At 36.7% G+C, this 23,250-nt stretch overlaps 1 protein-coding gene across 8 annotated transcripts in view; it reads right to left on the bottom strand.

Moving 5' to 3' along the window:
• Positions 1–23,250, bottom strand: part of LOC105470390 (cilia and flagella associated protein 44) — a 150,139-nt gene that overhangs the window by 95,327 nt on the left and 31,562 nt on the right. For 7 of the 8 annotated variants that reach the window (XR_011620348.1, XM_011722332.2, XM_071092407.1 and 4 more), the window contains 9 exons: positions 20,226–20,442; positions 18,061–18,175; positions 14,973–15,137; positions 12,744–12,899; positions 12,404–12,451; positions 11,713–11,812; positions 11,076–11,170; positions 7,878–8,087; positions 7,111–7,221 (listed from right to left, as the gene is read on the bottom strand). Coding sequence is in view for 7 of the 8 variants with exons in the window: in XM_011722332.2 (XP_011720634.1) it covers positions 7,111–7,221; positions 7,878–8,087; positions 11,076–11,170; positions 11,713–11,812; positions 12,404–12,451; positions 12,744–12,899; positions 14,973–15,137; positions 18,061–18,175; positions 20,226–20,442 (1,217 nt within the window). In the remaining variant the exon portion in view is untranslated. The remainder of the gene's footprint in view (positions 1–7,110; positions 7,222–7,877; positions 8,088–11,075; positions 11,171–11,712; positions 11,813–12,403; positions 12,452–12,743; positions 12,900–14,972; positions 15,138–18,060; positions 18,176–20,225; positions 20,443–23,250) is intronic. The other variant, XM_071092409.1, reaches the window with a different exon arrangement.

Genomic DNA, 23,250 nt, shown 5'->3' with positions numbered 1-23,250 from the left:
GCCTCAGTGATCTGTTGCCTACAAGAAACACACCTCATCTATAAAGACACATATAGACTGAAAGTAAAGGAACAGAAAGATATTCTATGCAAATGGAAATCAAAATAGAGTAGAAACAATTACATTTACATCAGAAAAAAATAGATTTTTAAGACAAAGAAGGTCATTATATAGTGATAAAGGGGTCAATTCAGTAAAAGGATATAACAATTGTAAATATATATGCACTCAATGCTGAAGAACCTAGATATATAAAAATCAAATATTATTAGAGCTAAAGAAAGAGATCAACCCCAATACAACAATAACTGGAGACTCTTAACACCCAACTGTCAACACTGGACAGATCTTCCAGGCAGAAAATGAACAAAGAAACATTGGACTTAATCTGTACTATGGACCAAATGGACCTCATAGATATTTACAGAACATTTTATCCAATGGCTGCAGAATACACATTGTTCTCCTCAGCATATGGATAATTCTGAAGAACAGACCATATGCTAGTCCACAAAACAAGTCTTAAAACATTTTTTAAAATGAAATTATATCAAGTATCTTCTCAGACCAAAATGAAATGAAATTAGAAATCAATAAAAAGGAATTTTGGAAACTACATGAACTCACAGGAATTAAACAATATGTTCCTGAATGACCAGTGGGTCAATGAAGAAATTAAGAAGAAAATTTAAAAATGTGTTGAAACAAATGGCAGTGGAAACACAGCATACCAAAACCTGTGGAATACGGTGAAAGCAGTACTAAGAGAAAAGTTTATAGCTATAAGCAACTACATCAAAAAAGATAGAAAAACTTCAAATAACTAATGATGTATCTTAAAGAACAAAAAAAGTAAGTGCAAACCCAAACCAAAATTAGTAGAAGAAAATAAATAAAAAAGATCAGAACAAAATTAAATGAAAATGAAAGAAAATACAAAAGATCAATAAGTTAAAAAGTTGTTTTTGCAAAAGATAAATTGACAAACTTTTAGCCAGACTAACAAAAAAAGAGAGAGAAGACTAAAATATATTAAATCAAAGATGAAAAAGGAAACATTACAACTGATACCACAGAAATTCAAAGGATCATTAGAGGCTACTATGAGCAACTGTATACCAATAAATTTTAAAACCTTGAAGAAATAGTAAAATTCCTAGAAGATACAACCTACCAAGACTGAACCATGAAGAAATTCAAAACGTGAACAGACCAATATTGAGTAATGAGATCAAAGCCATAATTTTAAAAAGTCTCCCAGCAAAGAAAAGCCTGGGACCCAAATGGCTTCACTGTTGAATTCTATCAAACATTTAAGAATATCAATCCTGCTCAAACTATTATGAAAACTGAGGAGGCGGGAATACTTCCAAACTCATTCAACCAAGCCAGTACTACCCTAATACCAAAGCCAGACAAAGGCACATCACAAGAAGAAAACTACAGGCTACTATCACTGATGAATATTGATACAAAACCTCAACAAAACACTAACAAACTGAATTCAACAACACATTAAAAAGATCATTCATCATGGCCAAGTGGGATTTATCCCAGGGATGATAGGATGGTTCAACATATGCAAATCAATCAGTGTGATACATCATATCAACAGAATGAAGGACAAAAATTATATGATCATTTCAATTGATGCTGAAAATGCACTTAATAAAATTTAACATCCCATCATGATAAAAATTTTCAAAAGACTGAGTAGAGAAGGAACATACCTCAACACAATAAAACCCATATATGACAGACCTATAGCTAGTATCATACTAAATGAATACAGAAAGCCTTTCCTCTAAGATCTGAAACCCAACAAGGATGCCCACTGTTACTGCTGTTATTAAACGTAGTACTGGAAGTCCTAGATAGAGCAATCAGATAAGAAAGAAATAAAGGGCATCCAAACTAGAAAGAAAGAAGTCAAATTATCCTCGTTTGCAGAATATATGATCTTATATTTGGTAAAACCTAAAGATGCCACCAAAAAACTGTTAGAACTGGTAAACAAATTCAGTAAAGTTGCAGGATACAAAATCAACACACAAAAACCAATCGCATTTCTATACACCAACAGCAAACAATCTGAAAAAGAAATTTAAAAAAGTAATCTCACTTACAATAGCTACAAATAAAATAAAATACATAGAGATTAACTTAACCAAAGAAATGAAAGATCTCTATAATGACAACTATAAAATTGGATGAAAGAAATTAAAGAGGACACAAAAAAGAAAGATATTCCATATTCATAGATTGGAAGTATCAGTATTGTTAAAATGTCCATATTATCTAAAGCAATCTACAAATTAAATGCAATCCCTATCAAAATAGCAATCACATTCTTCATAAACATAGAAAAAAAATCCTAAAATTTATACAGAATCACAAAAGACTCAGAATAGACAAAGCTATTCTGAGCAAAAAGAAGAAAGCTGGAGAAATCACATTACCTGACTTCAAGTTATACTACAGAGATACAGTAACCAAAACAGCATGGTACTGACATAAAAACAGAAACACAGACCAATAGAACAGAATACAGAATGCAGAAACAAATCCATACATCTACAGTGAACTCATTTTTGACAAAGATGCCAAGAACATAGATTGCACAAAGAACAGTCTCTTTAATAAACGGTTCTGGAAAAACTGAATATCCACATGCAGAAGAATAAGATGACCCCTATCTCTTGCCATATACAAAAATCAAATCAAAATGAATTAAAGACTTAAACTTAAGACCTCAAAACTATGAAACAATTAAAAGAAAACATTGGGGAAACTCTCCAGGACATTGGACTGGGCAAAGATTTCTTGAATAACACCCCACAAGCACAAGCAACCAAAGCGAAAATGGACAAATGGAATCACATCAAGTTAAAAACTTTCTGCACAGCAAAGGAAGCCATCAATAAAGTGAAGAGACACCCCACAGAATGACAGAAAATATTTGCAAACTATCCATCTGACAAGGAATTAATAACCAGAATATACAAGGAGCCCAAACAACTCTATGGGGGAAAAATCTACTAATTCAATTTTTAAATTGGCAAAAAATCTGAAGAGACATTTCTCAAAAGAAGGCATGCGCATGGCAAACAGGTATATGAAAAGGTGCTCAACATCACTAATCATCAGAGAAATGCAAATTAAAAACTACAACGAGATATTATCTCATTCCTGTTAAAATGGCTTTTTTCCAAAAGACAGACAATGCCAAATGCTGGTAAGAATGTGGAGTAAATAAAGTACACTGTTGGTAGGAATGTAAATTAGTATAACCACTATGGAGAACAGTTTGGGGCTCCTCAAAAAAACTAAAAATGGAGCTAACATATGATCCAGCAATCCCACTGCTAGGTATATACCCAAAAGAAAGGAAATCAGTGTATTGAAGGAAATCAGTACATCTGTACTTCCATGTTTATTGCAGCACTATTCACAATAGCCAAGATTTGAAAGCAACCTAACTATCCCACAACAGATGAATGGATAAAGAAAATGTGGTACATATACACAATGTGTACTCTTCAGCCATAAAAAAGAATGAGATCCTATTATTTGCAGCAACCTGGATGGAACTGGAGGTCATTATGTTAAGTGAAAAAAGCCAGGCACAGAAAGACAAACATCACATGGTCTCACTTACTTGTGACCTAACAATGAAAACAACTGAACTCATAGAGATGGAAAGTAAAACGATGGTTACCAGCAGATGAGAAGGGTGGTGGGTGTGGTGGGTGTGGTGGGGTGCAAATTGGGGATGGTATATGAGTAAGAAAAAATACATAAAATTAATAAGATCTAGCATTTAATAGCACAACAGGGAGACTGTAGCCAATAATAATTTATTGCACATGTTAAAATAACTGAAAGAGTATAATTGGATTGTTTGTAACATAAAGGATAAATGCTTGAGGTGATGGATATCCCATTTACTCTGGTATGATTATTATGCATTATACACCTTATCAAAATATCTCATGTACCCCATAAATATATATATATATATATATACACACACACACACACATATCATGTACCCACAAAAATAAAAAATAATAGTAACAAAGACAAGAATAATTCTCAAGATTCTGGCTTTAGTGACAGGGAAAATGGAAGTCCAAGGATAATACGGGAGGAAGAGCATGTCTTAGAGAGACTATAATGAACTCCATTTAGACACCTCCAAATTATCTTCACAAAAATAAAAGATCACCAAGTTCTGTCAATTTTCTCTTCTAAATATCTCTTGTCTGCACAGTCTTTCATGCTCTAGTCACATCACAGCTGCCCAATAGATCCACCTGCCCCTGACCTGGCTCCCTTGTGTCTTCTCCACACTGCTGCCAAAGTGAACATGGTAGTAACCATGGCAGACAGAATGGCTCTGTGTGTACATGGGACGCACCCTTACCGGAACCACCCAAAACCATTAGGCAGAAGCTTAATGCTTTATGCTCAGATATGAGATCTGATATTTCAGCTGGTAAGGGCTAAGATCTACTGCAATTTGGACAATTAAAGTCTGCAGCAGGTCAGTTACATACAGTAATTTACTTTTTACTTTAGTAATTTGCAAATGATTTTACAAATACAAGTGCTAGCAAGCAGGACTGCCCAAAATGACTTTTAAATTACGCTGAGTGTTTCGGTCTTGCATGGTACAGGTTGTTTGTCCCCTACAAATCTCACATTGAAATTTGATCTCTAATGTTAGACATGGGGCCTAATGGGAGGTATTTGGGTCTTGCGGGTGGATGCCTCATGAATAGATTGATGCTTTCCCTGGGTGGGGAAGGGGGTGGGTTCTTGTTCTATTCATTCCCAGGAGAGCTGGTTATTAAAAAGAGCCTGGCACTTCCCCCACTCCCTCTTTTGTTTGTTTGTTTGTGATAGGGTCTCACTCTGACACCCAGGCTGGATGGAGCGCAGTGGCGCGATCTTGGCACACTGCAGCCTCAAGCGATCCTCCCACCTCAACCTCCCGAGTTGCTGGGACTACAGGCGTGCACCACCACATTTGGCTAATTTTTGTATTTTTTGTAGAGACAGGGTTTCACCATGTTGCCCAGGCTTGTCTCAACTCCTGCACTCAAGTGATCCACTTGCCTTGGCCTCCCAAAGTGCTGGGATTACAGGTGTGTGCCACCACACCTGGTCTCCCCGCTCTCCCTCTTGCTTCCTCTCTCACTACATGATCTCTACACAAGCTAGATCCCTTTCACCTTCTGACATGACTACAAGCCCATGAGGCCCTCACCAGAAGATGCTGGCACCATGCTTCTTGTGTAGCCTGCAAAGCCATGAGCCAAATTGCCCAGCCTCAAGTATTCCATTATAGCCACACAAATAAACCAATAATTACTTTTAATTTTTTTAACTTATTTCAAAATAATTATAGATTTACAGGAAGTTGAAAAGATAGTACACAGAGGTATCACATACCCTTCACTCAGTTTCTACCACTGATTACATCTTATGCAACTATACAAAACCACCCAGGACTTTGACATTAGTACAGAATGTGTGTACAGCTCTACATCATTTTCTCATATGTGTAGATTTGTGTAAGCATCATGACAATTAAGACACAAAACTATACCATCACCACAAAGGTCTCCCTCAAGCTACTTCTTTAATGTCACACCTACTCCCCTCCCACTCACCACCCCAACCCCTGGCAAATGTTGATCTTTTTAACTTTGTATCTAGGGAAGTGAATAAAGGATGCACATAATGTTTTACGTTGTGATATAAACATTCATGCTTTCTCACAGAGCTTCCTTTGCAGCTACCACTCCCTTCACCTGAACCATCTGTACCCATCTCTTATTCATTTGGTCATATCCTACCAATTTCTCAAAATCAAGGTACAGTAATACAAAATAATAACTTAATTTTAACTTCTTCCTTTCTTGATAGTTCCCTGCTCTAAATTCACAACACACATTGTCTATACCACGGGTGTCCAATCTTTTCGCTTCCCTGGGCCACACTGGAAAAAGAAGAATTGTCTTGGCCCACACATAAAATACACTAACTAACACTAACAACAGCTGATGAGCTAAAAAAAAAAAAACCTGCAAAATATCTCATAAAGTCTTCAGAAAGTTTACGAATTTGTGTTGTGCCTCATTCAAAGCCATCCTAGGCTGCATGCAGCCCACAGGCTATGGGTTGGACAAGCTTGGTCTATACCATTGATATTTTAGTCATCAATTCCTTTGTGAAACCTTATTGTTCAATGATAAGGTATATTTAACTTTTTAAATGTATATTTTTTTCTCCTCGAGAGACTGTTTTGTACTGCTTATTTAATCCACCACAGTGCCTAGAAAAGATAGAAACAATGAGTATTTGTTGACTAATTTCAAAAAGCATTTTTAAGATAATACTAATGTATTTTCTGGTCCTTTTATTTAGAAAAGCTTAAAGTGGATTACCAATGTTACTCCAAGAATCCTGATGGCACTTCTATGCAATTCGTCAGTATTATTATCCTGGCACCTGGCACAGCACTTGGTTTAGACAGTCAATCAATATTTAGATGACTGAATTATCATATGCTCACATTTAGTAAAACTGGAGACATTAAAAGACATTAGTAATCAATACTGAATTACCAATTGCTAAGAAAGAAGAAATAAAAGGATAGAAGAGGAAATCGATGTGGATTGAGGGCAGAGGAGAAGCAAAGAGATAAAGATGAGGAAAAGTACATTCAGACCTTAGAATTCAGCTTCTGATTCTCAGAGAGACTGACTGATCAAGGTGAAAGCATTTCGACATGTCGTGCCTGTGGCCAAAAGTCCCGTTGGAGGAAAGCCTGAAAAAACGCTGGGTTTTGAGAGAGGATCATGGTCAACCAATAAGACCATGAAAGAGAAAGGAGGCAGTGAGAGAGAGGAAGGCTCCTGAGTGATGCTCTACTGGCCAACCCCAGCAGCAGCCACCTGAACTTTCTGTTGTTGCATCCCTGACCCTCACTGCAGGAACCAGGAGTGGGCTAAAAATTCCACCTGCTATTCTCTATCTACAAGATAGTTTCACTATGTAGTAATTGAGATTTAAGCAGGAAGACAAATAATAATGACTTACATGAGACATAGGAGACCACATTAACTGACACACAGGTCCAGGAGTATTAATATAACCAATTGGCTTATAATCCCTTTCCACTTCAAAGAAGAAAACAGTTTGATCTTTACTCTAAGGAAAAAGACACATCCACCAAATATATATTACTATGAAATCTAGTCTATAGATCACAAAAAAAGCATTTAATAGCATACGCTATCTCTATCTACAATGGTCATATATCCCAGATTATTCTAGGAGAATTCTTATTTCTAAAACTTGCTCCATTTTCCCCATTAGAACTTTTGGCAAACCATGTGTTTCAATATGTGGTTCTGAAAATATGATCACCATACTTTCAGAAATGCACACAAAAAAATTCTATCATGCATATGCTCGCCTACTAGTACATAAAGAATTTACCTGGTTATTCTCTTCATTTATGACAATTCTATATAAGAACATACCTATGTTGAATAAAATACTGATTATAAACAATACAACTAGCATGGTCCCCAGTTGAAATTTCCTATTCATTTAAAATAAGCATTAGAATTCAATTTGCAAGAATATTTTTAAGTGTTATTCACATGCTCCAGCTCCATTCTGATTAAAAAGAAGGCTATTCACAGACTACATTGAAAGAATATGACTATAAAGAAAGCAAAATATGAATATATTGATAGAAAATGAATTTCAGTAAATAAGACATGATGAAGTAGGAGTACTTATAAGGCAATGTTAACTATAAAATTTCAACAAGAAAAGAAAGGAAATGTACTGCTTACCCCTGTGGCTAGAATTTCCCCATCACGTTCATAAGCTAAAGCAGTGACACGAGCAGTATGGGGTTTGAAAACCTGTTTCAAGCGAATATCGGCATCCGAAATTTTCTTCCGTCCCACAAAAATCGTGAGCCCTTTTGGATCATAAAGTTCAAGAATTCGAACAACTCCATCTTCAAATCCTACAATAATTTCTGCTCCAGTGAAGTTTACCTTGGAAAAAATTAAAGATAAGGGACCTGAAACGAGTTAATTGAGAAAGTTGGACTATATAACAGATATTTTATTTAGACTTAGGTAATTTAATATTGGCTGCCCATTAACAATCCTTTATACCACTTTCTGGTAACCACTATCCATTCTAGCATATCTCTTTATAATCAATGACCACAGGAAGGATAAATAATGTTAATTCAAACATTGAATGAACAAACAGCAGAGTGTCTGCCTACCACATGCTAAGCACCTATCATCAGCCACTCAGTGGTGAACATAAACAGACTCAGTGCTTGGTTTCACAGAGTTTTGGTCTAGTGAAAGGTTGGACACATTAATCATCACATAAATGAGTGTGAAATTATGAACTGAAATAAGTGCTAAAAGAAAAATATGCATTCTCTGAGAGCATATAACAAAGAAGGCAGGCCGGGCGCGGTGGCTCAAGCCTGTAATCCCAGCACTTTGGGAGGCCGAGACGGGCGGATCACGAGGTCAGGAGATCGAGACCATCCTGGCTAACCCGGTGAAACCCCGTCTCTGGTAAAAAATACAAAAAAATAGCCGGGCGAGGTGGCGGGTGCCTGTAGTCCCAGCTACTCGGGAGGCTGAGGCAGGAGAATGGCGTAAACCCGGGAGGCGGAGCTTGCAGTGAGCCGAGATCCGGCCACTGCACTCCAGTCTCGGCGACAGAGCAAGACTCCGTCTCAAAAAAAAAAAAAAAAAAAAAAAAAAAAAACAAAGAAGGCTGACCTCAACTTATGGCTTCCCTAAGAAAGAGATGGTGGAGCTGATAACAAAAGGATGCTCAGGAATTAGCTAGGTACAGGAAGGTGGGACAAGCACTCCTAAGAGAGAATATAACTTCTGCAGGAGTCCTGTGGCAAGAAATAACAGAATTCAAGAAAAAGTTATAATATGACTAGAGTAAGAGAACATTTTCCCGGGAGGCTGGAGAGGAAGACAGGCAAGCAGTAGATGATAAAATGGGTTCCACGTCACATTAAGAAGAGTCTTCATAAAGTCTCAGCTGGAGATATAAATCTACCAATGTCTGAATGTACCAAATCTGCTGTCTTGGAAGAGCTTGGGCATCCTGTAGAGCTCAATGACAATCAGTTATGAGAATTTGGGGAATAAAAAAGTTGTACACCATTCAACTCCAGTTGAATGTTGTTTATCCAATAAAAATTTACTAAGTGTCTAAATGTACCAGTAACTATAGAGGCACAGGAGATGCAAAGAATAAGACATGGTTGTCACCATGAAAAAAGTCTAGTGGGAAAGACAATAAAGCACATAATCCTAGTATGCTGTGATAAATGCTGTAAGAGATATACACATAAGCACTAAGGGGAAAAAAATCACAGAGGAAGGAGGCCCTAACTCTACTTGAAGGTAGATTCATGGAGGGCTATGCAGAGATGATGTCTGACCTGAGCTGGGTCATAAAGACTGATGTGTAGCCTTCCAGAAAGGTAAAGGGGTATGGAGAAGGGACATTTTAATTGTAGCTTAAAATCCATATGATCATTACTCGGATACAAGCCTAAAAAAGGAAACATGCTGTGAACATTACACAACCATCTGAATAAACAATTCAATTACCTAGATTGTAGTTTTAAGACTTCAGTTAAGAGTGTAACTAGATTAGGATAGTGAGTGAGCTAGGTCTGCCAATCCAAACGCTCTGTCATTTCTACTTGCTCTAGCCTCATCACAAAGCTGGCTCTGTTCCCTGGACTAAGTTCTCCTTCTGGTCTTGATCCCATCATGAAATTCCCCCTCATTCCAGTTATATCCACATTTACTTTTAGCCTGGAATATTTTCTCTTTAATTTCAACCCAAAATAATAAAGATTAAATATTTCCCCAAATAATTCCATGGCATTTTAAAAATATGGCTGCAAATCTTTGATGTGCCTCCCATGGAGAGATGGGGTTTAAGTCCCCTCCTCTTGATTCTGTATGGGGCTTGTGACTGTGTGACTGCTTCACCCAATCAAGTATGGTAGAAGTGATATTTTAACTTCTGGGGAATGGGCCATAAAAGATCATCAGCTTCTACCTTTACTGTTGGAACACTAGATCTTGGAGCCCTGAGCTACCATGTAAAAAGTGTGTGACTGTCCTGAGGCTGCCATGTTCTGATGAAGCCTAAGCCACATGGAGAGGGTATTATGTATAAACACTCCTATTGGCAGTCCCAGCATAGCTTAGCCTTCAAGTCGTCCAACCCAGGTGACAGCCTTGTGATCAAGAAGCCTTTGGGCTATTCCAGGCCCAGCCATTCATGTCTTCCCAGCTGAGTTCCCAGACACCCTGAAGCAGAGACAATCCATCCCTGCTGTCACCCAAATCTCAACACAAAGACTACATGAACAAAATAAAATGATTATTTTATGCCACTGCATTTTGAGATAGTATATTACACAGCAATTGATAAATGGAACAACTCCCTATCCCAGCTTAATTTGTTTCTATAGTTCTTGTAATTATCTAACATAAAATGTACTTAACTTACTTATTTTGACTACTATCTGTCTCTGCCTCCCTCCCACTAAAGCATAAGGTCCATGAGGGGCAAGTGTTTTTTGTCTTTTTATTCACTGCTATATTCCCAGAATCTAAAACAAGACCTGGCACATTGTTGGCACTCTGTAAATATTAATAGGATGAATGAAATCAAAGTCAGATGGGTCGAGGCTAGAGACACAAAGTTCTGTTGGGAAACTGCTTTGCAACATGAAACTATTACGAATCTACAGGTGGCATAAAAACAGAAATTTCACTAAAAACAAGACCAAACCCATAACAACAATCATGGTAAAGATTTCTATTACATTCTGACTAAAATAAACTAACTTAAAACTTTTATTATTCCTTAAAATTTTGAGTCAGCAAATATCTATATTTCCAAGAAATAGCATTGATATACCATATTTACCAACAGATTCTGGTAATTCATTATAACAACAAACTTACCATTCGGGGTACCCAAACAAGGGCAGTACCTCCTTGTTTGAATTTCATCTGAGTCAAAAGAGTTTTGCTAGCAAAATCATAGATTCGAACAGAGCCTATGGAAAGACAGTTTTAAAAGAAAAAAATTATACACATAATTTTTTAAGTCTTTGCTTACTTTTTACTTATTGAATACTATAAAAAGAAATTTCTTAACTAAATCAGTCAATAACTTTCTTTTGTAAAAAATTTCATGTACAACCTCAAACAGGTAATTCATAAACATGAATAATAAAGAATAAAACAGATGATTGACTGGTGGGTCAATTTCATCTTGCATAGTCCATATGGATTTGCCATAAGTTAAGAAGGGAGAAAGGAGATGGAAAGAATAGAAAAAAGACAAATGCGGACAATATCAAAATGAGCAGCATTTTCATGAACAATTTACAGATTGTGTCCTTATTTTAATCTCTCACAATAACCATGGCTGCTGCGTTTTGTGCCCTCTCGTCTCTGCAACTCACCTCACTTGCATTCAAGAGGCTCCCCTTTTGGGAAAATCCTCAAATGCTCTTAAGTCAAACACATATAAAAATTATATTGCAAATAAAACAAAACAAGGCCAGATATATTTTTATTAAGGGTTCCTACTTACAGTCCAAGGCAGTTGTGGCCATGAGATAAGTGAGAGGAGAAACAGCCACGGCTTCAACAGCTCCGGAATGGAAGGAAAAGAGGCATTCTGGGTCCTGGGTCTGAGAATAGACAGACACTTACTAGATTTCAAAGACAAGGTGACATAGAATTAAGATCAAGTTTTAAAAAATGCAAAGGGAAAAATATAACACATGTGTGATTTTATTTGCATAGAAGTAAGAAAAAGCCCAAAAAATTAGAAAGAACACGAGTTCAGATTTAGGAGAACCAGATAGACTCCTGGGCTTTGCCCTTAATGGCTGTGTGATTTTGCGCAAGTCACTTCAAATGCCAGTTTCCATTTCTTCATCTGTAAAATGAGATAACAGTTGCTTGCCTACTAAATAGGGTAGCGATGAGGATCACATGAGATAAAATAAATGAAAATTCCATATATTTATAAAAACTATAAAGCACTTAATAATGTTAGCTGTTGTCACTGCCACTTTTCTGGTAAATTAGGCTATGAGATAGATACTTTTTTATGTAAAATCATAATGAGAGAGAATTCTCAAGAGTAGCACATGTTGGACAAGATTTTTATGAGAACCATGATCAAATATGGAGAAAGATAAAGAATACTTTAAAGACAAATAAGAAAAGTTTTTACTATGAAAGTTTGGGGAAAATAAGAATAATAGGCAACTTACAATATTTGAAAAACTAAGGTCAAGCTTCCATATGGCTCCATTGGCATCCTAAAAAAATTAAATAGTATTTTGTTTTATCATTTTAAACTTTCATCAAATTTTTTAAATGTTTTTCCTATGATTTAATAAAGTAAGGACAAGCAATTCAAAAGATCACATATATTTTAAAGTATAATCGAAATTTAATAAAAACAACTTCTATATTTTAGAATGCAGCCACACAATAAGCAATCTCGTAACACTTACAGTCAAATGGACTTGTAGGCAAATCAATCATACTATTATTTTAATTTTTTGTCCCTGTAATGTTAAAGAGCCAAAAGAGAAGAATGCAACACACCTGAGCCAACCAAAAGTTATTTCCAGTTTCACTCATTTTTGTCATAGAGAAGAGATTCACATTCTTGTCTACTTGAAGTTCATTAATAGGCTCAATCTCCAACAATCCAGTCTCATCTATTATATCAGCAGTGTCTATTGTCTCAAAATCCCATATCTTGTAAAATGTAAAGAAAATATTTTAATAAATCAGTAGTTTCTGAACATTGATTTTCTAAGCCAGAAAAACCCTGACTTTTTTTTTCAAAAGTCGTTTCTTGTTCTTTCATGAAAAGTAACAACGAACAGGTGTGATAAGAACACCAAAACCTGAACCCTGGAATGTTACTCTGAACTAAGGTATGGTAAGTTATTACAGTTTCCTTTACATTTATAAAGATTAGTGAGAATGTACAGCCTTGCATAAGAATTTTAATTTGTCCAAAACAAATTTTATTTCAAGGTTTCTATTAGATCTCTTTTTACATAAAGTGGCCATAGGAGTATATGGTTCAGTTGTTCAGCAAGACATCATAATGAACCCTGTTTTCTACACACCAGCAGACCCCTGGAAGGGGGAAACACACCTTCTTGCTTAATGACTCAAGCACTATCTCATTAGAAGCAAACAATATAGATGTAGATAAAGTCTCCATTAGAAAGTGTTTCTCTTCCTGAATATTAATATTTCACACTTTATTATCTCATTGGGAAAATCTGGCATTTCCCCAAGTGCATACCACCAAACATGTTTCATAGTAAGTGAGATAGTAAAGTATAGATTGTTGCTCATTGGGAGAGGAGTCCAGAATACTACAAGAAGAGTGAGGGAGCACAGTTTTACCTCACGGTGGCAAGGAGGCTCAGCAGAACCTCCCCTGTGAGGGGCCAAAGTTCATTCTGGACAGTTCTGGCGACATACCCTGCCATGTGATCCTAGACTGAATAACTGAGTCTTTGAGAAAGGAACTCTGGGGAGACTGTCCCATAGATTAGCCTGGTTGGGGGAAGAGAAATATCTGAAGGTCAGGGTTAGGGTTAAGAATCAGACTAGGATCAGACTAACCCCTGGGAGTTGGGCTAGGTTTTCTCTAAACGGTAAGAGGTAGAGATTTGCTGTGTGAAGGACTGAAAAGATAAGGACAGACTCTGAAAAGAGAAGCAAGCTTAGGAATTACTGGTGTCCATGAAGGGATCCTATATGAAATATTTAACTTCTTTTCTTCTGAAGTTTTCTCCTACTTGTTATTTGAACTTTTCGGGTAATGTATGTCTTAGAAAGACAGCAAATATATCATATGACAAAATAAAAGACACAAAAGATTCTCAGAGCAATGTGTGAAATCTAACAAGATTAAATTTAATATTGTAAAAGTAAAAACATACACTGGGGCTCAAAAAGCCAGTGGTAAGAAGACCCACTGAGGAGATATGGGTTAAACAATACTAAACACAGTAAGCTCAATCGTTAGCAACAGAGTGACCAGACTTAAAAAAAAAATACAATCTCACTTTTGATAACACTTCTTAAAGAATGTCAATAGAACACTACCACTTTCTTATGAAAGGCCCCACTGAAAATATCGACCAAGAGGACTACAAGGCAAATCCCAAGGCTACAGGTTGACCAGCCACAGCGGGTCAACATACTCATGAACAGAAAGTGCTACACAGAGTAGGCAGGAGAAGTGTGACAACAGCAATCAAGGGGACTTAGATGCTAGAGCAATGTTCCAGCTTAGCCCAGGCTTGGGCAAAAGAGTGTCCACAAGAGAAAGCAAGTGAGGTCCCTAGCATACGGAGCAAGAAGAATGTAGCATTCATAGGCAAACTCCATCAGTTCACCTCTGGGTGTATTTCTATTTGGTAACCTCAGTGAAAAATAACTAACAAATGTTCAGCACCTTTGTTCCTACAAAATGGCCCATTCATATGGAGCCTTTTGGAAGGATATGTGGGTCTACTGTTCATCTTGTGCTAACATGAGTTTTCATCTTCTGAAGTTATTATTTCAACAGAATCAAAATAACAAGAGGCCCTCTCAAAGTTTCAGTGGTAAAATGCAGTAAATTAATTTTGACAAGAATGCAAATATTTACCACAAGAGAAGCATTATTTAAAGTGAGTTGGGCTGGAGAGTAAATGACTACTGATCTCCTTCACAAAATAACCTTTATGAGAAATAAAACCCTTTGGGTGATCTACAAGTCTTAAACGTGGGTGCTACCGTCCAAGTATCAAGAAAACTTACCCTAACACATCCATCTGACCCAACCGTGATAACTTCACCCTCATCCAGCATTATCTGGTTAATGGGACCATTGTGACATGACTTGCTTGTACCTCGACAGAGCTCCACTTTGATCAGACCACCTTCCCAAAGCAGCATGTTGCCCCATTCTGACCCTGAGAGCACCTGGCAGATATGTGGAAAAAAGAAATGTGCATCAAAACAGGTAAGTGTATGTATTTATGCCTCAAATAGTAGGTGAAAATTATTTTTAAGGTTATTTTTAATGATTATAACATTTTTAAATGGAAAAATTAAAAAATACAGAAATGAAGACCTACTACCCCAGACACAACTACTACTAACATTTTGATGTATTTCCTTCCAGGATTATTATCAGTTTTACATCTTTGTGATTAGGCTGTATGTTGTTGGTAATTGTTCCTGTGTGTATACAATAGACTTCTTGGTACATCTCTTAGGACAAAAGACAGGAGTGGAATTAGATGAGAGTCTACTTTTTAAATGTAATACTGTCAAATTTTAGATATTAGATAACTTGTAAGGCCAGTACTGAATTAAGTAGATTATAGCATAATAGTATCCAATTTCAAACAAGGCTAATCATCTAAAACTTTTCTCAAATTAATCTGTTTAATCTGGCATTTTCCCAAGTGCATGCCACCAAACATTAGTTGTTAAGATATTAAACAAGCGTCACAAAATAAAGCAATATTTATTGAGTATTGACTCTGTGCCAAGCACTGGTTCAGTACTTTATATATGTTAAGTTATTTAATGCAAAAAACTGTATGAACTAGGTACATTTATCAGGGATACCATGTACACTTGTGCATGTTGGGTACCTCATTCTCATAGAAGAAACAGCTTTTTCTGACTCCCACAAAGGAACCATATGGGCCAATGGTAGCCATGACTATTATTACCCCCATTTTACAGAGGAGAACATTGAAGCACAAAACAGTTAAGTAACTTGCCCAAAACTACCCAGTCAGCATTCTAATACAAGCAAGGTGGCTCAAAACCTCCTATTCTGACTACACAGCCCCAGAAGGCAGATGCTAGGATAAACAAAGTCAAACAACTTTATTTTCTCTAGGACCCCTGGGAACTTTTAATAGAGAAGTATTTGCTGGGAATCACCAAGACGAATTTTTAGATACAAAGGAATTTGACTTAAAATGTCTTATTTTTATGGAGCTTCTGTACAGACTGATGTTCCATAAAAATTTACTTTGGGAAACTGTATTCTAATTTTTGCCTCCATGCTCTAGAGGTCTGCATTTCCATCTCCCCCTTATCTACAGAAACTGATGATTTTGTTCAGTCTTTTATTTCTTGGGTCTACCTATTTTTTAACAACTCTACCAACTTTACTGATTCTGTTCTTAAGCCTCAGCCTTTTATGGTAGAGTGTTTAGACTTATTTTCTTCTGTCCAGTGATGAAAGCCAGCAACGATGACAAAAACCTATAAGGCATTCCTTTCTGAAATGTGACTCATATCTAGCTTGCCTTTTCCATTTGTTCCAAGAAGTCTAGGCCCTTGATCATCTCTCTTTAGATGACAGCAACAGCTTCCATTCTAGCTCATTTCCTTGATTCCAGATTTCCCTTCTTCTAATCAACCTGGCATTTTATGGCCAAATTTGTTTATTACTTCTTTCATTTGCAAGTCTACTCTTCCCATGTAGAGTAGTTCTCTACCTATTAAACTCCTTGTACACTAGGACCCAGTCATACTTCTCAACCAAAAGTCTCCACTCTTTGCCAACATAAATGGTTTATTCCAATCTGCCCTCTAAAAATCTGATATTTATTTCTAATGCTAAATATTTCCTTTAGTTACTCTATCATTTAAAATGGCTTATTTCTTCCCTATATCTATAAAAATTCTACCAACCCTTGAAAAATATATATCTCATACCAGGTTTTTAACAAGGATTCTATTGACCTTTATCTTAGCTTAATTCTTACACTATTGAGAATTTGAAGCTGGGATGATTTAAGATCATCTCATGGATTTAGGTATATTTTAGCCAGCATCCAAGGCTTTTTACTTCCTCCTCTATACCATGCTTTTGAATTGAGAATATTCAGTCAGGTAGATGACTAGACCACTTGGTTCCTTAGAGTAATATTTGTATGCTGGCATTTACTTACAACTGAGATGATCACAAATAATAATCTATAATTCATTCTAATAGGAAGCTATGTAAAATACTGATAGAGAACTAATCCTAATTAACTATTATTTCAGGCAATATGCTTATAAATTTTATAAGAGGAAGAAAGGAAAGCAACTAACAATATTAAAGAATAAATTAGCAGATTACAGTTGCAATGTTGCAGATGCCTCTATAAAGTGGTTGCTCTTTCTGAGTAATAATCTGACAAAAAAATAAATGCCACAAGGCTGTATATAACCTTTGACCCAATAAGTCTTCTTGGATCATGATAGCCAGACAAAATGGGGAAAAATAAGTAATATAAATACTGCAACTCTGTGACATAATTAAAAGTAACAAATATTTGGGAGGCCGAGGCGGGTGGATCACGAGGTCAGGAGATGGAAACCATCCTCACTAACATGGTGAAACCCCGTTTCTACTAAAAATATAAAAAATTAGCCGGGCATGGTGGCAGGCACCTGCAGTCCCAGCTACTCAGGCAGCTGAGGCAGGAGAATGGCGTGAATCCGGGAGGCAGAGCTTGCAGTGAGTGGAGATCGCCCCACTGTACTCCAGCTTGGGCAACACAGCGAGACTCTGTCTCAAAAAAAAAAAAAAGTAACAAATATGTCATTATGTTAATATATGAAAATGCTCACATACTTTATGTGTGTGTATAATATTTAGTAAAAAGAAAATAGAAAATGGTGGGTACATATGGATTATGACAATTTCAGGGAAATATTTTAATTACAATTAATAATTGAAGAAGTAAAATTAAATTTTCATTACATTTACAATGATAATAGCTGTTATTGGCAGAGTTTGTTAGAATGTAATATATTTTCACATATGTGTGCTTTCATATATGTACTTAAAAACACAATTTTAATATTGTAGAATAGTGGCTGTACTCACCTTCCCATCCGGGAGTTCCATGTAGCCTTCTATATCAGTAGTGGTTGTTTTGCCAAATCGACCTAGTGATCCCTGCAGCTTGAGACCTGTGAATGTAAAAGCCATTTCCCAGAACCTACAAACAAGAAAGAGACTGAATGTACCTCAAAGATATTTTATTGATTTTTATTTTAATATGACCTATTTGCATATTTCAGAGTTGCATATATTATTTCATTCATTCATTCATTTATTTATCTGATTAAGATTTATTAAGTATCTACTACCTGTCAGGCAAGGTTCTAGGCAATATGAATTCAGCAATGATCAAAATAGGTGAAATATAAAATTTCCTGCCTTCACGCATCTTATATTTTAGGGCTGTGCTACCTAATGCTGTAGCCTCCAGCTGTGTGTGACTATTTAAATTTAGATTTAAAGTAATTAACATTAAATAAAATCAAAATGTTAGTGTTTCAGTCACATTAGCCAATTTCAAGTGCTCAGTAACCACATGTGGCTGGCAGTCACTGTATTAGACAGCATAGAACATTCCCAGTCTGTCAGAAAGTTCTCTTAGACAGTATTGTTTTAGAAGATATAAAAGTTTTCCAAAGAATTCTAATTTACAAACTGTGTGACTTTGAGCACTTTTCTAGATCACCCTGTGCCTTCATTTTCTCAGGGATAAAATGAGAAAATTAGTAACACCTACCTCATAAAACTGTTGAAAAATTTTTAGAACAGTGCCTAGCATATCAAAGCAATCAATAAATGTTATTACTAACATTTTCTTATTAATAGTCTAAACAAATGGACAGGATGATGAAGACCACATAGAAAAAGAAGAAATATACAAGTAGATATAAAATAGGTAATTGAGAGTATCAACAAGTCAATGATACAAAGCCAAAAGCCTAGATAGCCAACATCCTGTCCAAGGGAATGGTAGGTCCCCTGATGATATGTTTCCATATACTCTGGGTTCCTTCATAGCACTTCACACATGAAATTAACTGTTCAATGTCTGCCTTTTCCCCAAAGATATGGGGCATAGAAAATACAGATTATACTAAATAATCAGAAAATATAAGAAATTGGAAAATTTTAACATATAGCTAGCAGAAGTTTATTTGAAAATTCCCCAAAGATTACAATTAAAAATCTGCTCAATTAGTCTATATTTCTAATGAGTGAATAATAAAAAGACCAGATTTTAATTGAGACAAGAGGAATTTAGGATAGATAAAAATGTCTTTCTCTTAAAGAGACTCTGATAATCAAGTTATGGGCAGCTCTGGGGTGGTAGAAGATTGTTACGCAAATGCATGAGACAAAGGGGAACAAAGATAGAGAAAGACAAGATCATTGCACCCTGGAAATAGACAAGGGTATGATACAATGAAAAGAGCATGAAGTTTGGAGCAAGACATAAGATCAAGAGTAGGCTCTGCCACTGTTTCGTATTGAATGTTCCTTGTCAGGAATGATACTGTGATAATTTTTATCTTACAGATGAAGACTGAGTTGCTACAAACAAGAAATTCAATAGTGGATGTGAAAGCTCAATATGAATTTGGAAATACCATCCCGATTTTAGTTATTAAGACACTACACAAACTCTTTTAGGAGTTGGAGCCTACAAAAAGGCAGCAGACTATAGTTAAAAGTCCTTATTTGGCTGGGCATAGTGGCTCACGCCTGTCATCCCAGCACTTTGGGAGGCCGAGGTGGGTGGATCACCTGAGGTCGGGAGTTCAAGACCAGCCTGACCAACATGGAGAAACCCAACTCTACTAAAAATACAAAATTAGCCAGGCATGGTGGTGGGTGCTTGTAGTCCCAGCTACTCAGGAGGCTGAGGCAGGAGAATAGCTTGAACCCAGCGGGTGCATGTTGCGGTGAGCTGAGATCACACCATTGCACTCTAGCCTGGGCAACAAGAGCAAAACTCCATCTCAAAAAAAAAAAAAGCTCTTATTTTATGTATGCTGTTTGCAGAAACAAAATCCCACATATCTAATTAGAAAAGGGGCATTACTAGTTAGCTTTTAAAATAACATACTTTTAAATAATTCTAATGTTAACCAAAACAGCAAAAAAAAAAAAAGTCTCCAGCTCTTAGATCCTCTTAGAAAAATACTCCTGTGATACATACTAGCACCTCTATTGGTTACCCGACCTACTTGATGTGGCCTGATCCTGATGTAGTAAGCTGCTCTTCATTATCAGGATTGAAAGTAACCTTAAAAACTTCCTGAGAAAAAGCTTTTGTCCTCAGTATGGGTTGTTCCTCTTTCCAGTTCCAGATAGTCAGTGTGTAGTCAGGGTTGCTACCGACAGACGCCAGCAAGGTACCGCTGTAGTTAAAGTTCACATAAGCATATCCCTTCTCAGTCCCATCTGGAAGGATAAATGGAAGCCTAATAAATAAGGGCACATTTATTTCATTTTCAAAAACATGATGTAAAAAAATAGAGAGGGAGTCAGCCCATGGTGATGTAAGAATGCCAAGAATACCCTAAAGGAACAATTCCAAAAACATTCACCATCTTTAGCTTTAGAATGAATTATGTTATATGAAGGGGGAGGGTAAAGAAATCTTAATCACATATTGCATGAGAAAAACACTTTGAAAACATATTCCATTTTATGGCATGGGGAGAAACACAAAGCATATTAGATAGCAGTGTCAGAGTGTCAGACAGCAGTGTCCAGAGTGGCTCCAACTGGAATAGGAGCTGGGTAAAATGAGGCTGAGACCTACTGGGCTGCATTCCCAGGAGGCTGGGCATTCTAACTCACAGGATGAGATAGGTGGTTGGCACAAGATACAGGTCAAAAGACCCCACTGATAAAACAGGATGTGGTAAATACAATGGCCAAAAACCACCAGATTCAAGATGGTGATGAAAGCAACCTCTGGTCTTCCTCATTACTCATTATATGCTAATTATAATGCATTAGTATGTTAAGGACACTCCCACCAGCACCATGACAGCTTATAAATACCATGGCCACATCAGAAAGTTACCTTATATGGCCTAAAAAGGGAGGAACCCTCAGTTCCAGGAATTGCCCACCCTTTTCCTGTCTGGAAACCTCATGAATAATCCACTCCTTGTTTAGCATATAATCAACAATAACTATGAGTATTCTTAGCCAAGCAGCCCGAGCCACTGCTTGGGCTCTGCCTATGGAGTAGCCATTCTTTTATTGCTCCATACTCTGCCTATGGAGTAGCCATTCTTTTATTCCTTTACTTTCTTAATAAACTTGTTTTCATTTTACTCTATGGATTCACCTCAAATTCTTTCTTGCACAAGGTCTAAGAACCCTCTCTTGGGGTCTGGATCAGGACTGCTTTCCCGTCACAATTCCATTAAATAAATCATTTTTCTTTTTTTCTTTATTTCTTCTAAAACACCAAAGATACATCTGCAGAACATGCAAGTTTGTTACATAGGTAAACGTGTGCCATCGTGGTTTGCTGCACCTATTGACCTATCCTCTAAGTTCCTTCCCCTCACCCCCACCCCCCAACAGGCCCTGGTGTTTGTTGTTCACCTCTCTGTGCCCATGTGTTCTCAATATTCAACTCCCATTTTGAGTGAGAATACACAATGTTTGGTTTTCTGTTCCTGTGTTAGTTTGCTGAGGATGATGGCTTCCAGCTTCATCCATGTCCCTGCAAAGGACATGATCTCATTCCTTTTTACGGCTGCATAGTATCCCATGGTGTATATGTACCACATTTTCTTTATCCAGTCTATCATTGATGGGCACTTGGGTTGGTTCCATGTTTTTGCTATTGTAAATAGTACTGTAATAAACATACATGTGCATGTCTCTTTACAGCAGAATGATTTATATTCCTTTGGGTATATACCCAGTAATGGCATTGCTGGGTCAAATGGTATTTCTGGTTCTAGATCCTTGAGGAATCTGTCTTCAACAAGGGTTGAATTAATTTACATTCCCACCAACAGTGTAAAAGTGTTCCTATTTCCCCAGAGCCTTCCCAGCATCTATTGTTTCCTGACTTTTTAATAATTGCCATTCTGACTGGCACGAGATGGTATCTCATTGTAGTTTTGATTTGCATTTTTCTGATGATCAGTGATGTTGAGCTTTTTTTCATATGCTTGTTGGCTGCATAAATGTCTTCTTTTGAGAAGTATCTGTTCATATCCTTTGCCCATTTTTTGATGGAATTGTTTTTTTCTTGTAAATATGTTTAAGTTCCTTGTAAATTCTGGATATTAGACCTTTGTCAGACGGGTAGACTGCAAAAATTTCTCCCTCTCTATAGGTTGCTTGTTCATTCTGATGATAGTTTCTTTTGCTGTGCAGAAGCTCTTTAGTTTAATTAACTCCCCTTTGTCAATTTTGGCTTTTGTTGCAATTGCTTTTGGCTTTTTTGTCATGAAGTCTTTGCCCATGCCTATGTCCTGAATGGTATTGCCTAGGTTTTCTTCTAGGGTTTTTATTGTTTTTGGTTTTACATTTAAGTCTTTAATCCATCTTGAGTTAATTTTTGTATAAGGTGTAAGGAAGAGGTCCAGTTTCAGTTTTCTGCATATGACTAGCCAGTTTTCCCAGCACCATTTACTGAATAGGAAATCCTTTCCCCGTTGCTTGTTTTTGTCAGGTTTGCCAAAGATCAGATGTGTGGTGCTATTTCTGAGGTCTCTGTTCTGCTCCATTGGTCTATATGTCTGTTTTGGTACCAGTACCATGCTGTTTTGGTTACTGTAGCCTTGTAGTGTAGTTTGAAGTCAGGTAGTATGATGCCTCCAGCTTTGTTCTTTTTGCTTAGGACTGTCTTGACTGTATGGGGTCTTCTTTGATTCCACATGAAACTTAAAATAGCTTTTTCTAATTCTGTGAAGAATGCTAAAGGTATTTTCATGGGAATACCATTGAATCTATAAATTACTTTGGGCAGTATGGCCATTTTTACAATATTGATTCTTCCTATCCATAAGCATGGAATGTTCTTCCATTTGTTTGTGTCCTCTCTTCCTTCCTTGAGCAGTGGTTTGTAGTTCTCCTTTAAGAGGTCCTTCACATCCCTTGCTGGCTGTGTTCCTAGGTATTTTATTCTCTTTGCGGTGATTGTGAATGGAAGTTCATTCATAATTTGGCTCTCTGCTTGCCTATTGTTGGTGTATAGTAATGCTTGTGATTTTTGCACATTGATTTTGTATC

The sequence above is a fragment of the Macaca nemestrina genome, chromosome 2 (genome assembly GCF_043159975.1).
Source record: "Macaca nemestrina isolate mMacNem1 chromosome 2, mMacNem.hap1, whole genome shotgun sequence".
Classification (NCBI taxonomy): domain Eukaryota; kingdom Metazoa; phylum Chordata; class Mammalia; order Primates; family Cercopithecidae; genus Macaca; species Macaca nemestrina.
Note: the sequence above shows the minus strand (reverse complement) of the source record. Positions and strands in the feature narration are given on the sequence as shown.